This window comes from Mastigoproctus giganteus, chromosome 7, assembly GCF_048544385.1.
Source record: "Mastigoproctus giganteus isolate SK-2022 chromosome 7, ASM4854438v1, whole genome shotgun sequence".
Taxonomy (NCBI): domain Eukaryota; kingdom Metazoa; phylum Arthropoda; class Arachnida; order Uropygi; family Thelyphonidae; genus Mastigoproctus; species Mastigoproctus giganteus.
The window spans coordinates 123,135,317-123,150,764 of NC_143581.1; the positions used below are offsets into that span (position 1 = coordinate 123,135,317).

Sequence of the window (15,448 nt, forward strand, 5' to 3'; positions counted from 1 at the left end):
CCCAAATACTCCAAACCTTGTGGCAGTTCGGGCACTCACTTATGTTCAGATTATTCACCATTAAAGAATGAATCTGGAGTGAAAGCACAAAAATAAAAAATAAAAAAAAGCTAGAATTTTAGTAGGTAGAAAATTTTATGCCATTTCCTGTTGCGCGTTCTTTGGTGGCTCTATATTATATACTAACCAAGTAGGACAAATTTCAAAATGAGGGAGTGACTTTCCGGTCATGCAGTTTTGTGTGCCCTGCCCCGTTTCTATCAGGTGGGTGTTCGCTACTTCATTGACAAAAAAGGGAAATACGAAATCGCGTACAGTATCTGGTAGTTCCCGTTTTACATCGAAAGAGAAACAAACAAACCTTAAGCCAGACAGAAGCAGAATCTAGTAGCTTGTTTTAGATATTTTTGTCGAATAGTTTGTTTTGTTGCGCGTATTTCTTGCGATCGATTTTTCATTATTTTCTTCACGAAAAACTGAATTTCCTGAAGTGTTGCTATCAACGGAGAGCAACTAATTCGGCCACAGTATGATAAAAGTCCATAAATGTTTCGCTTCATAAATGAGAAATACTTCCTAACAAGAAGTATTTCTCAACTTCGGCCAGCAACGAAAATCGAACCGAGGCTTTTCCACACAGTGCCAAAGATAGTGTATGGATGAAATAACAATGGGCACGTTAGTGATTATCGAGGTAATACTATATATGCGGTAAAGGTATAAGCACTCCAGTTAAATGTCCTCATGGTTCCCAACAGGGAACAGCCAGTACCAGCACAAATTTTTTGTGCCCCACGCGAGCTACTGATGTGCCTATGTTATTGTATAGTTGTTTGTAAAATCACAACTTGTGTGAGTTACTATAATATATTATAACAACTCACAAAAGTTCTTAGAAGGGCTGATAATTATCAGTTCTTCTAAGAACCGCGCACGACTCAGTTGCCTTGGCCGCCTGCAGCTTGGGCGGTCCTGAGAACAAAGGTGTGTTGCTGTTCTACGTAGAATAAATTTTTTTGTGTTGTTGCTTTTGTTTTTCTTGATTGAGTCACTTCACTTTCTTTAAAAATATTCCTGCCGTATTAAATTAAGTAAAATACCATTAATAAATTATCTCAAATGTTTTGCTAATGCGAAATGGGCAATCATAATTTTAGTATTTACTTATATAATACTCGTTTATTGTGAAATTGTTGTACTGTTAAGAATTTATTTCCCTTCTAGAAGAAAAGTGCATGCACAAGAGAAGAAATTTCTACACACACAGAAACGCACACACTTCACTCTCTCTAACTGAAAATTTATGTTTCTGGTTGGTTGTAGCTGAAGGTTAAAAGAGAGAGTGCATAAGACATTAGTTTTCCTCTTACGAAATCTTGTAGGCCAGTCCAACCCACTCATAATCGTCTCATCAAGGTCGCTACTTTCCAGACCAGCAGGAATTGAGAATACATACTGAATTCTATGTGAAATGTATATTGAGCAAATCAATTATTAGCACTTTTACTTTAGTACTTATTAATCACTGGAAACTCGCCAAAAAGAAAGCATATTCAAGTGTAAAGTAATTCTTCGGTTAAATTAGGGACTCCCCACCTTTTTGTCGACTGTGAGCAATATTTAAATTTCAAAATACCGGGCGGGTCACCCAAAGTAGATTATGAAAATAAAAAGTATCACTTAAAATTCACCTTTTATTTAAACTTTAATTCTTATAATTAATTAACATTCTTGAATGTTTTTACGAGTTCAGAACTTCTCTATATCCCTCGGAATTGCTACAAAGCGGTGTATAATTGTATTAGAAAACGCTACACGTTTTACCAACTTAAACCTCTACTCCTTTCTACTGAAAGGTACAAAAGATAATATTTTTCCCCTCCCAGGGTACTATGAATTCTACATAAAACGCATATCTAGTATCTCCATGATTAGCACTGTTATCCCGGTAAAGTGTAAAGTGTAAAGTGTGTTTAGGGTCAAGCGGCACCAGGGGTTTCCCCCATCTCCGCGTAGGTTACATTGTATGTGAACCAGTTTACTGGAAAAGCCAGAGATTTAAAAGTGTATGGACTTTGTATATGTGTGATGCCTTGTACCGTTGTTCATCTGGTCATTTAGCCGCCAGACCTCTACTGAGGCCCGACGTTGCCCCACTTTCGCCCCGTGGAGGCAGACCAGGTATCCACTTGAATATAGTTCACTCTGGCAGGTCCTGCCACCTAATTTCCTGAGATTTCAGTGGCTAGGACCTAAAAAAAAAATAAAAATAAAATAAATAAAATAAAAAATAAAAATAAAATAAATAAAATAAAAAATAAAAATAAAATAAATAAAATAAAAATAAAAATAAAATAAAAAAAAAAATAATAAAATAAATAAATAAAATAAAATAAAAATAAATAAAAATAAATAAATAAAAATGTGATCACGTTGAGGAGGAAGTGCTAGGAGGTCAAAAGAAATGGTGGGCGAAATTGATTTTCACTTGTGGAATTTAGGTTGTGTGGGGCGTTCACTAGCGTGCAGGTAGAGTGGGGAGGGAGACTGAAGACTGGGGGGGAGATAGATAGAAGTATGGAGCCGATAGGGAAGACAACTCCAGTTTACAGTGGGGCATGCCCATGCCCCACCAGAAGGAAAAGAAGGGGTGGCGAGAAGGGGAGGTGACAGCAGGGCTGTCCCCTCATCCCCCACCAGGGACGGGTAGAAAGTAGGCCAGGCAAGGGAGCTGGCCTATTTGCCCACAGGGCATACATGTGGGGTGGCTTCAGTCGGGCGCCAAGGCGTCAGGGCTGCCCCATTTGGTATTCCCAGGAGTGGAGTGAAGATATCTCTGTCCAGGTTTTCAGTCCAGGTCTGTATGACATTTGTGCAGATCATGCTTCGTCTTTTATTAAGTAGTTATTCGTGGGATCCAGGTCCATCCACTAGTGGATATTCAGTAGGATAGGCTTCAGTCACAGTCAGGGAGGACTCCCGAAGGTCCGATTGTAGTCAATGCATTTGGTTAACAGTTCTCAAATGGAATCGGTGTCCTCCATCGGTCAGTATTTGGGAGAGTGCAGTTCAGGCACAGTCCAGTTTTATCTTGGTTCATCATTTGTTGTGATTGTTGTTGTATTTATCCTAGTTGTCCTAGATTTTCCGGCAAAGGAAGAGTCTGGCGTCTTACAAAGAGGCACTGAGCAAAGTTGGTTAGGGCATTGTAGGTTCCCTCGTCCTCCAGTAGGTAGTGCTCCTGATTTTTGGGGTTGAACTGGACTCGTGTGATGAGGTGTCCACGCAGATCTTCGTACAGTTCACACTCGTGTAGCAGGTGGTCCCAGGTCTCGAGGGAACCACATGCGCAGGCTGGGTTATCTGTCAGTCCAAAGAGGTGTAGCTTGTGGCGGATAGCTCCATGTCCTGTGAGAAGGTAGGTGACGTGGAGACCAGGGCAGAGCCATGTCGGATATTTTGGGTACACCTTTTGCAAGTTCGGAAAGAACCTTCGCGTGATGTCTCCTTTGTCAGGAATCGTCCAGCGTTGTTGCCATATCGATGTCAAGTACGTTTGCAGCCTGTATTTCTCAACTTCACAGTTATTAGCCGGGTCCGTAGTGTGGTCCTGGAAGGTTGTGACTTTGCCACGTCTGAGTTGCTGAAGCATGCCATTGCGAATCACCTCAAGATCAAGAGGGAGAGCGCCCGTGATCACTTGTAGTGCATGAGTAGAGACTGTCTTGCATGCTCGGGTGAGGGTCAATAGGATGGGTCTATGTATGATATCCAGTCGTCTGCGGTTTACCGCTGTTGAGGCTTTGTGGAACCAGACGCCGGAGGCGTATGCGATTGCCGGGATAATGGCTGCTTTATAAAGGATCGCAAGTGTGCGCCTTTTCAGGCCCCATTCGCAACGTGTGACTCTGGCAAGCATGCCAGCGTATTTTTTCATCTTAGCCTGTATATATTTTAGGTGTGGGGTGAAAGACCGATTACGGTCCAGGATAACTCCCAGGTACTTTAGTTCTGTGACTAGCTTAATTGTCCTATTGTTGATTCTTATTTGCGGCGGTCTAGTTGGGGTTAGGTAGCCCTTAAGTAAGATGGATTTAGTCTTGGTGGCCGAAATGGTGAGCCGATGCCTTTCCGTCCATTCTTGCAGTGTGGTTACTGCTGCATTCGCGAGAGTTTCTAATTGGGCTCTTGAATCTGCAGTAAGGGCTAGGGATAGGTCGTCTGCATAGGCCAATGCCTGTACACCCCCTAAGTCGAGGGAGAGGAACTCGTCCAATACATAGTTCCACAGGAGGGGGCCTAATACTGAGCCCTGGGGGCATCCTCGGTGTATCTGTCGATCTACCTTGCAGTAAGGGGCCTGTACCAGGATCCGTCTGTTTGTTAGGTAGCTTCTTATGCAGCTGAATAGATTTGATGGCAGTTGGGCTGCCCTGAGTCTTGCGAGGACGCTCGGCCACCAGAGGGCGTCGAACGCCCCTGCAAAGTCAATAGAGATGAGGAGAAAGTATTTTTGTCGGCAGCTCTCCGCCATGTTAAGGATACATTCCAGTGCGTCGAGGGTTGAGTTTCCCGGTTTAAAGCCAAACTGTTTGTTTGCTGTTAAGCTAGCTGTGAGGTAGTGTGATTCAATCCTATGTCTGAGCAGCTGCTCCAACACTTTGCTGAGCACAGTCAGGAGTGCTATTGGCCGATAGGAGTCCGGCTTGTGCTGTGGTTTTGAAGGGTTTTTAAGGATCAATTTAATGTTTGCCACCTTCCAGTCCGTAGGGAACCAGCCTGAGTGGAGACAGTGGTTGTAAAGGTCCAGGAGCAGATTCGGGGTGTACTCAGCCACTTTCCTTACTATTTCCGGCTCGAGCATATCTAATCCTGGGGTTTTCCTGTTTCTTATCTTGTTAATAGCAATTTGTAGTTCTGCTTGGGTGAAGGGCTCCTCCGTCCTGGGGGATTTGTATGCATCGTTGGCTTGGCATAGCAGTTGCTGTTCAGGAGTGTTGTCTCCTTCAATGGATTTAAAAGTGGCGTCTAGTATATTGTTTACAGTATCGTGCCAGTTGTTGGTCATAGCACCCTGGGGAGTGATGGTGGAAGGGGTTACCTCCCCCCTTGGCAGCTTATTTGTGACTATCCGATAGATGATACTCCAGGGGTCAGAGTTGCCGACAGTAGAGACCAGATGCTCCCAGGACAGCTTTTTCCGCTGCCTGATCGTCGCAGTATAGGTGTTCCTGGCCTCCCTGTACTGTTGCCTGAGTGGTTCCACCTCAGGGGCCAGCCAGGTCCGTCTGGCTCTTTGGAAGGCGCGTCTCTTCTGGTTCATTTCTCTTCTTAAAATATCAAGTTCTTGCGACCACCACGGAACGGCTCCTGGCCGAGGGGTCCTTTTCCTGATTGCTTGATTAGCCGCATTTACAATGGCATTGGTGACAGCGCGTTGGTGTTGGTCCGGAGTTTGTTTGTGGAGCTGGTTGGATGGCAAGTTTTGTGCATTTCTAGTGATGGCTTCTTTGAATTTTCCCCAGTCTGCTTTGTTGACAGCATATCTATTCTGTTTGTAACAGTTTGTCTGAGTACGGTGGAGTGATCTATGCATAGTAAAGGTGATAGCCCTGTGGTCGGAGGAGGTCCAATCCTCCTGCACTTTCCAGTCATTGAGGTGACCGGCTAGGGATCTAGTTGCCATGGTGGCATCCAGTGTGGCCTCCCAGAGAGTTGAACTGAATGTTGGTAGATTATTAGAGCGATTTATGACAACAAAGCTGCTATTGGCCAGGAACTCCTCCATGTGTTGCCCATTTCTAGAGCCTCTACGCTCTGGGGTCTCACTGTGCCACAAAGGTGAGCGGCAGTTTAAGTCGGCGGATACAAGGATCTTGGCTCCTGCTAGTTCGGTTTGCACTTTATGCAGATATTGAATGTACGGGAGGATATCTGCTTCTGGACGACAGTACAGGGAAATGATGTAGAGTTCCCCTAGAGAAGTTATGATGTGTGCACAGGATGCCCACTCGTGACACAGGTGTGAGATCTTGGTGACAGTTATGTTGGGGTTTCGTACAACAACTGCAGCCCATGGGGTTGCTCCATCCATTTGGACAGTTTTATAGCTGGGTGGGTATCCTCGGACAGCACCTGCACAGGTATAAGGTTCTTGCAGCAGGAGAATGTCTAGATTTTCTTCTTCGGCCCTTTTCCTTATCTGTCCCGCTACAGCAATGGCTCGTTGTGCATTAAGTTGGAGGAATTTAATGCAGCTGTTGTTGGAACTTTTAGGAAGAGTCCCCATAATATATTCTTGATTGTTGGGCGCTTCTTGCTTTAATATATACCGGGCATTTGTTATCTCTGACTGAATGTGTGTGGGGGAGTTTTTGCCACTTGCAGTTTGCGCAGGCTGGGTCGCTTTGTTTATTTGGACAGTTTGCATAATTGTGCCCCTTCTCAGCACAGTGTCCGCAAGTTGGCTCCTGCTGGACGCACGTGTGGGTGGTGTGGCCGAATCGGCAACACCGGAAGCACTTTTGGACTGCGATGTGTTCCCTGAAGCGGTGGGAGCTCCAGTTTATATATATCCTCTCTTGTTTTTTTATCACCCTCCATGCCTCAGGGGCCAGTCCGACCACCCAGTTTATTGAGCTACCATTCCCGCTCTTGGTTTGGTGTTTAGGTACCAGTAGACTTGCGTAGTCTCTGTCTGGTAGATGTTGTTGGAGGTTTCTTGTGTATATCTCCTCGCAGATGGAAGTGGGGGTCAGATCCGGGTCTGTGCCGAATATAACAATTGAGGGACCTTTTTCTCTAGGCAGCTCAGCAGAGAGTCCGAGCGTCGGTATCTTGGCGTTATTTATAATCAAGTTGGCATCGTCTTTTGTTTCCGTCTCGATTATTACCCCAGTGTTACGAGTTTTCCTGATGGTTCTAATCTTGGCTGTTTTGAATTCTTGGGTCAGAGAGTCAATGACTTTCTTCTTGACCTCTTCGCTAGTTTTAAGAGTATCAGTAGTGGTTGGTTTAAGAACTACAAGATGTGGTGTAGGGAGCAGCGTCTTCCTGGGTGCAGACTTGGTGTTGGTGGTGTTTGTGAGAGCCATTGTTGTCGCAGTTTGATTCCTCAGCGCATCAGAATATGCCGGGGCGCGCTGTGGCATTTGGCTTGCCCCGCATTCCATATAGGCCTGTAGCCGTGTGGTAGCTCTCTCTCTGTCAAGGTGTTCATCATGTAAGATTGTCTCCATCTTGTGGAAGATTGTGACAATCTCAGATCTGAGTGCTGCTGACACTCTATTTGAGTTTTCCTTGAAAATGTTCTCAAGTGCGGTTTTCAGAAAGAGCGTCTTTTCGTATATGGTACCCTCCGGTATGGCAGGGTCGAGGGGTGAGTCCTGCTGTATGTCTTCTTTTTGGTCTTTTTGCGATGTGGCTATTTCTGGCTGTTCTTTAGTTTCTGTATGGGAACGTGTTTCCCGCCCCAATCTAGGGATCACTTGATTTCGATTTTTCCGCTTGGTTAGTTGCGATCCAGAACGGGAGTCCTCCTCTTCGTCCTGGGGTTCCACAATAACAGGGTCGTCACTCTGGCCCGGGGATTTATTGTGTTTTCCTGTTCTTCCTTCCATTTCACGAAATTCGGATAACCGGTACAGTTCGGATTATCGAATGTATGGTAGGATAGTAAGATAGGCCACTGAAAATGATGGCAAATGATACCCACCACAGGTTCGTGGCATATAGCCAAAAGATTAGCAATCAATGGTATATTTGGGCTGTTATACCATAATCTACCAATTTTCCAATAAGTCCTACTGAATCCGCCAGGGGGCGTAGCAGCTTTGCATATTCAAATTAATGTTCAGGACCATAACTAATCTAGATTTGCATAATTTAACACACAGCACAGCTAGTTCACTATGTAAATAGTTCAGCAAGCAATCAAATTAATAAATGTTAATCACTGCTAGAGTATAGGAAATTGTTCCCGAAAAATGCATTGGAAACAAGGCCGCTGCGTTTGACAAAATAAACTGTTGTGTTCCGTTAATTAATCGCCTTCAGATCGGAAGGTCACCACATCCCCAAATAAGGCTATTCTGATAATTATCCCGGTACAGGCAACTCTCGGTTTACGAACGTTCGATTTACGAACTTTCGCTATAACGAACGTCACAATTCATTCAAAATTTCTTAAAGTTCGCCAATAGATAGAGTTCCTTATAAAATGAAATGCCAAACGTATAGTGAACATAACTGTAAAATTTAAATACATAAACGTTTAAAAAATTTATTTATTACAATAATTATCAGAAAATTATTATATGATAATTATACTGAACTGTTCTTGTTTAATAAAACTAATCTAGCCAGTAAAAAAACGTTGATTTACATGCCACGCCGCGTAGAATGTTGAAGTCTGGTGAAGACATTGACGAGTAAAAGTTGAATACATATCTATGTACAGTACTTATATTATGTTAGTACTCATTACCTTTATTTCTATTTTGTAACTCTGTTTTGAATTAAAATTAACAAGTATGTGTTTTATTCTTTTCTTATTTTATTTTATGTTACGAATCATATATGATAAACATTAATGCATACATACATTATAATAAAGCGTATTGTATAGACCATTCGATGTTTATTGCATGGTTTTAAGGCTTTAAAATGGCTGCTAAAGTATACGATACGTATCATAAAAGCTTAGGAATGCAAAATACACAATAAATCGTGTAACGAAGAACGCCTTGGAAAGGAATTCATTCGTAAACCGAGAGTTGCCTGTACTTGTTAATCACTCTTGGTTAACGTGAATGTGTATATATATATATAAACAGGCAGATGGCATTCAGAAACAGATAGCTCTGTTAATTATTGGTAGGATATATTGAGAGGGTTAGCCCTTGAAAAAGTCTCTTTCAGTGTATCTCTACACCAATAGTTAACTACATAATTACTAATTATATGTTTATTTCCAGGTTTCGGCCTTATGGCCTACTGTAAGCTGTATACTGTTGTGTTCATATACATGTTCAGCATCTGTATAGTACTTATTACAGACTGATGTAATGTACAATCTGCTATTGATGGCATTAATCTGATCTGGCTAATAACTTTTATATTCATCCCTATTATTTATATATATTCACGGGTCCAAAGTTAATAACTTTAAAGGAAACCCTAAGTAATCAGAAAACTGGGAGTTAAAAAGTTAGTTACCTGTCGGTAACCAACATTTAATTCCCAGGGATGTGCTACCAATTTGTTAATAAGGAACTTGCTGGAGAACAGTTTCAGCGAAGAGTTAAAATTGTTAAAAATCTCCGGTAAAACTTCTCTGTTAAATTTGGTCAAACTAATTTTTTAACAAGAGGCTCGGATAATCCCCACAAATGTAATTAGGAGAGAGCACTTTTATTTAGCTTAACTTGATTGGTTGTTTCATAGTGCATAGCCAGTAAAAGAAAATTTATTGTGATTGTACAGTGGGTCTGGAAAGACTGCAATCAGAGTAAGAAGACGAAACTTTAATAAGTACGGAGCAATGTTGAAAAAAAGTCGAGAGTTCGGGTTAAATTTGAAAGTGACTGTAATTCTTCCCAGACACGATAGGAGGAAGTATATAACGAGAGCTTTGTAAATCAATTTGGCCCTGGAGAGATTGTGCAAGGCTCATGGGGTAAAAATTTTCCCAGCTTGGTCTGTGCTTGTTAACAGGAGAGATTGTTTCTATAGGGATGGGTTACACTTAAATAGAAAGGCTGCAAGAACATTTGCTGATGCTATTGAAGCAGTGTTAGGTGGGTCGGAAAACTGCTAGCTTGAGGGGACACACAGACTAATAGATTAACAACGGCTGCAAGCAGAGGTGAAAGTGATTCTTGCGCTGATTCTACTGGAACGAGCAGCAGCCTTGAAAGCAAGTTGCTGGGATTCATCATGAAACAAGAAAATACATGGGCTGTGTTAGGGTAACTAATAACAGGAACAGGTGCGCGCATACTTGAGTGTACACCAGTGCTAGGAGTATATAGTACATAAAATTGATGAATTTGAAGTGCTAGTCAAGACATCAAAGGCAGAAATTGTTGGGATATCAGAGACGTAGTATCACCCAGAAATGCCGAATGTGAATATGGGGAATCTTATGTGGGAATCTTTTGTGTTTAAATATGTAGAATCTTGCCTACCACATGGCCGATTTTGAAAGGGACCAGCTTTAATCATATCTGATTAACTTTAATCTGATTATCAGTAGTGATTATTCATGCCTTAAAATCTACAGATAAAAGACCTACTAGGTGGCAGTGATCATAGTGATCACAGTGTACTGATTTGGGATTTACTTAAAGGAGTAACTGACAACTAGGGTAAAGGGAAGAGTTTATTTATTTATTTTTTTAAATTTAACTACCATCAGGGGTAAAAGGAAGGGTTTTTGTTTTCGTAAAGGTGACTGTGGCGGTCTCAGACAGTTTTAAATTCTATACAGTGGGACCAACTGATGATATTACCATCAGCAAATTCTAAATGGGAAGCATTCAAGGAATTAATCTTGGAAGCTACTAGGCTTTTCATACCAACTGAAAAATACTGTTCAAGGCTTAAGCCTAAACGGATGTCAGATGAACTGATGAGACTCGTGGCAGAGAACAAAAATTCATGTGATGCATATAAATTATCCGGCGACACAGAAACCTATGGTAAATATAAAGTAATCTGTAATCAAGCCACAGAGGAGGTTAGGCAAGTGAAGGCAGATTAGGAGAAATATTTGGCGAAGGATACAAAGAAAAACACCACAGCCTTCTTTACTTATGTAAACGCTAGAAGGAACGGATGAATCGATTGGTCCACTTGATATCGATGGTTCGAACGTTGATGATCCTGCTCAGGGTGCTAACACGCTGAATGAGTATTTTGCATCTACATTCACACATGAGGAATTATTTAGGGAAGAAAATGGCGGAAATTTATCAAACTCTAACAGAGAGCTAAATGATTTTGTAATAACTCAAAGGAAAGTGGAAGAGAAATTGTTGAAGTTAAACATAAGAAAAGCACCTTGGGTGGATGAGATCTATCCAATATATTAAGGGAGGCAGCAAAGGAAGTAAGCCAACCCTTAGCCATAATAATTATGAAAGCATCCTTGGATTCAGTGGAAGTCCCCGAGGACTAGGAGATATGTAAATGTACTCCCCCACATATTCATAAAGAGGGATAAGAGGGCGACTCCAGTAATTACACACCTGTTAGTTTAACTTCTGTTCCAAGGAAAATAGCAGAGTCACTGGTAAATGAGGTAATGCAGAATCATCTGACAAACCTGTAGTAATAATTCAGATAAAGCATGGGTTTGTTAGATTGCGTGGAAAATTTAATGTCTCACGGAATCGCAATCCTTTTTTTTTTTTTTTCGTTCTGGACAACTATTAGCTCCACTCACTTCCCCTCGCTTGTAAGTAACCCCTAGCTTTCTGTTCCCTAGGTGTAAAATCCATGAATTTACAAGCATTAAACTTCAGTTGCTTGTTGCCATTTTCAGATTATTCGTGCAACTGATCTGTCACTTTGATGACAAATAGCCTAATTTCTGATCGTTAACCACCGTTCTTACCTGTAAATCATCAGCAAACTTTTGAACAATATTGAGTTAAATGTTAAATATGTGAAAACAAATCCAGCACTTTTTCTGTCGTTGTATTTAAATTTTAAGATAGTCATAGGAAAATAAACAAATGTATCATTTTCTCTTTTTGTAGCAATCTCTTACTGCTCCGTTTGAAACGTATATAGAATGTCAGAGTACAGATCAATGTGGTCCTGGTGAATGTTGCGTTCTTGGTATGTATACATTAAAACAATATTTCAAAAATATTAAAGCTGATGACACTACGAAGTGTAAAGTAGTTTTTAACTATTTCTTGCTTTTATTCCAATTATGCTGCCCATCTACTCCTGGAAATTTTTTAGCATTAGCATTAGCATTAGCATTAGTAGAGGCATACGATGCAAGAAAGCAAGCTTATTCAGCATCAGCCCAAAAAAAAAAAAAAAAAAAAAAACCCTCTCCCATTTCACCCCTCCGTTCGTTCGAAATACCTGTCCAGTTGAGCTTTAAATTTGTTTAGGCTATCAACTTCAACAACAAGTGATGGAAGTCGGTTCCACCAACCAACCACCCGCTGGCCAAAGGCAAATTTCCGCACATCTATCCGACATCCGTCCTTCCTCAATTTGAATTTATGCCCTCTGAGGTGATTATTCTGAGAAAGATGAAGAATCCCATTGGCATTGAGCATGCTCAAACCATTCAAGGCCTTATACACCTCTATCAGATCACCTCGCCGGTGCCTAGTCTCCAGACTCTGTAATTTGCAAAACTTAAGCCTTTCTTCGTAAGAGCAACCCTTTGTTCCATTTACTAATCTTGTTGCCCTTCTCTGTACCCGTTCCAGCAGCTCTACATCCTTCTTGAAATGAGGCCTCCAGACCTGTATACAGTACTCAAGATGTGGCCTAACCATTGCCTTATACAAGGGAATAATCACCTCCTTATCCCTGCTAGAAAAATTCCTGTATATCATTGACAAGACACCATGAGCTACTCTTGCAGCTCGTCTGCACTGCTCAGAGAACTTCATATCTCCCTGCACAATTACCCCCAGGTCCTTTTCATTCTCCACCACTGTCAGTGTGGTACCGCAGAGTTGATACGTTGCTCTGGAGTTACTGTTTCCCATATGCAGTACTTTACATTTGTCAATGTTAAACTTCATTTGCCACCTCTCAGCCCATCTGTTCAACCTTTCCAGATCCTGTTGCAGCAGCATAGCGTCAGTAGTGTCCTTGACGACCCTGCCAACCTTTGTATCATCTGCAAACTTGGACATTAAACTTGATATCCCATCATCAATATCATTCATAAACACCGAAAACAACAACGGACCCAACACTGAACCTTGAGGAACTCCACTAATAACATTAGTCCACGTTGAGCAGTGTCCATTGATTACCACTCTCTGTCTTCTGCCACTCAACCATCCCCTTATCCATAGCAGCAATTTGCCTCCAATGCCACACTGCTCCAATTTGTGCAGCAGTCTTCCATGTGCAACAGTATCAAAAGCCTTTCTAAGATCCAAATATATAATATCAAAGTTATTCCCTGCATCCAGTTCTTTTGTGACTACATCATAGTATCCAATCAAATTGGTCAGGCAAGACCTGCCCTTAACAAAACCATGCTGCGTCTGAGCTATAACTGAATTCTTGTCTAGATGATCCTGCAGTGCTTCTTTAACCAGTGCCTCCATTAATTTACCTGGAACAGAAGTTAAACTAACAGGTCTATAATTACTTGTGTCAGCCTTTGATCCTCCTTTGTGAATTGGGGTTACATTTGCACATCTCCAGTCTATGGGTACCTCCCCTGAGTCCAAAGAAGCTCTCATAATTATGGCTAGGGGTTTGCATACTTCCTTTGCTGCCTCCTTTAATATAACTGGATAGATCCCATCCACCCCAGGTGCCTTTTTTATGTTTATCCTCAACAATCTCTCCTCCACTTTCCTCTCAGTTATTACAAAATCATCCAGCTCACTGCCAATGTTTACTTTACCTACATCATTCTCCTTCCTGAATAACTCCTCATGCGTGAATGTAGATGCAAAATACTCGTTTAGATTGTTAGCCACCTGAGCAGGATCCTCAACTGTTGAACCATCAATATCCAGTGGACCAATCTGATTCATCCCTTTCCTTCTCGAGTTCAAGTATGTAAAGAACTCTTTTCTGTTTTTCTTTGCATCCTTTGCCAAGGATTTTTCGTAGTCTGCCTTTGCCTGCCTAATCTCCTTTGTGACTTGGTTACAGACCAACTTATATCTATCATAGGCTTCCATGTCACCCATTAATTTATATGTATCCCATACATTTTTCTTCTCTGCCACATGTCTCATTAGTTCATCTGACAACCATTTAGGCCTAAACCTTGAACAATATTTCTTAGTTGGTATGTAAAGCCTGGTAGCCTCCAAGATTAGTTCCTTGAATGCTTCCCATTTTGAGTTTGCTGTTGGTAACATCATCAGTTGGTCCCACTGTATAGAATTTAAATACTGTCTCAGACCATCATAGTCGCCTTTACGAAAACAAAAACCCTTCCCTTTACCTCTGATGGTAGTTACCTCCTTGAGTAAATCCCACTTCAACACACTGTGATCACTGCCACCTAGTGGTTCATTTATCTGCAGGTTCTTAATGCATGAAGAGTCACTACTGATAATCAGATCAAGAGTATTGCTCCCTCTTGTTGCCTCACGAACATGCTGGTGTAGAAAACAATCATCCAATAAATCCACAAAAGCCTTGCTAGTGTGCGAGTGACCAACCCACAAATTCCAGTCAATATCTGGGAAATTAAAATCCCCCATTATAAGACTCTCTGATTTACTGGCCCACTCTATTTCCCTGTACAATATCTTATTATACTCATCAGAGTCATTAGGCCTATAGCACACTCCTACTCTCAATTTTGATTTCCCTATGCTTATGTCACACCAAACTGATTCGGCACTGCCCTGTCCATCGATGTCGACTGGCTTCACTTCCTTGGACTTTATGTGTTTCTTAATTAATAGCATAACCCCTCCTCCCCTCCTGTCCTGTCTATCCTTTCTATACACATTGTATTCCCCAAATTCCAGTTCCGCATTACTTATATCTGTGTGACACCACGTCTCTGATATCCCAACAATATCTGCCTTTGATGTTTTGAGCAATACCTCAAATTCATCAAATTTATTTACCAAACTCCTAGCATTGATTTTTTTTTTTACTTTACCCAGGCTCGAACCCAAGTCATTGCTACTGATGGTCCGGTGCTTATCCCCACGGCTACCCTTTCAGTTGATGACTGTTGAAATGACTGTTGAACATACACACACTGGCTAAAAAATTAGAAACCTTTTACAGTTGGCATCAACAGATAATTAAACGTAAATATTGTACGCTTTCCTGGAGCTTTTTAGTCGATCCTTTCATGGGGAAGACACGTGATCTTTCCAATTTTGAGAAAGGGTTATTGATGGAGCACGTTTAGCAGGAACGACAACTGAGAAGGCAAAGGACGCCACTGGTAAGTTGAAAACTAACCCTCTCAAAAGCAAACGAGTAACTCTAAAAGGAAGAAAAGAAGCAGAAAGGCGGTACTCCAAGAACGTGACTGTAGAAATTTAAAGCGAATTGCGTGTTAGAAGGTCCAGCGTGCAGCAAATAACTGAAAAATTCAATTTAGAAACAAAGATCCATTTCGAACCGAGCTTTACGCATGAGTTGAAGAATCTGGGATTTGATAGTCCTGTGCCACTTCTTTCTGTAAAAAATCGAAAGATTCTACTAGAGTGGTGCTGCCAACGCCAAGACCGAACTGCGGAACAGTGGAAAA

General features: G+C 41.6%; 1 protein-coding gene across 1 annotated transcript in view; it reads left to right on the forward strand.

The window, feature by feature from the left end:
• LOC150083177 (astakine-like) overlaps nucleotides 1–15,448 on the forward strand; it is a 45,903-nt gene that overhangs the window by 19,508 nt on the left and 10,947 nt on the right. Inside the window, exon 3 of the mRNA XM_090377086.1 lies at nucleotides 11,763–11,844. Within this exon, the coding sequence (XP_090233212.1) occupies nucleotides 11,763–11,844 (82 nt within the window). The remainder of the gene's footprint in view (nucleotides 1–11,762; nucleotides 11,845–15,448) is intronic.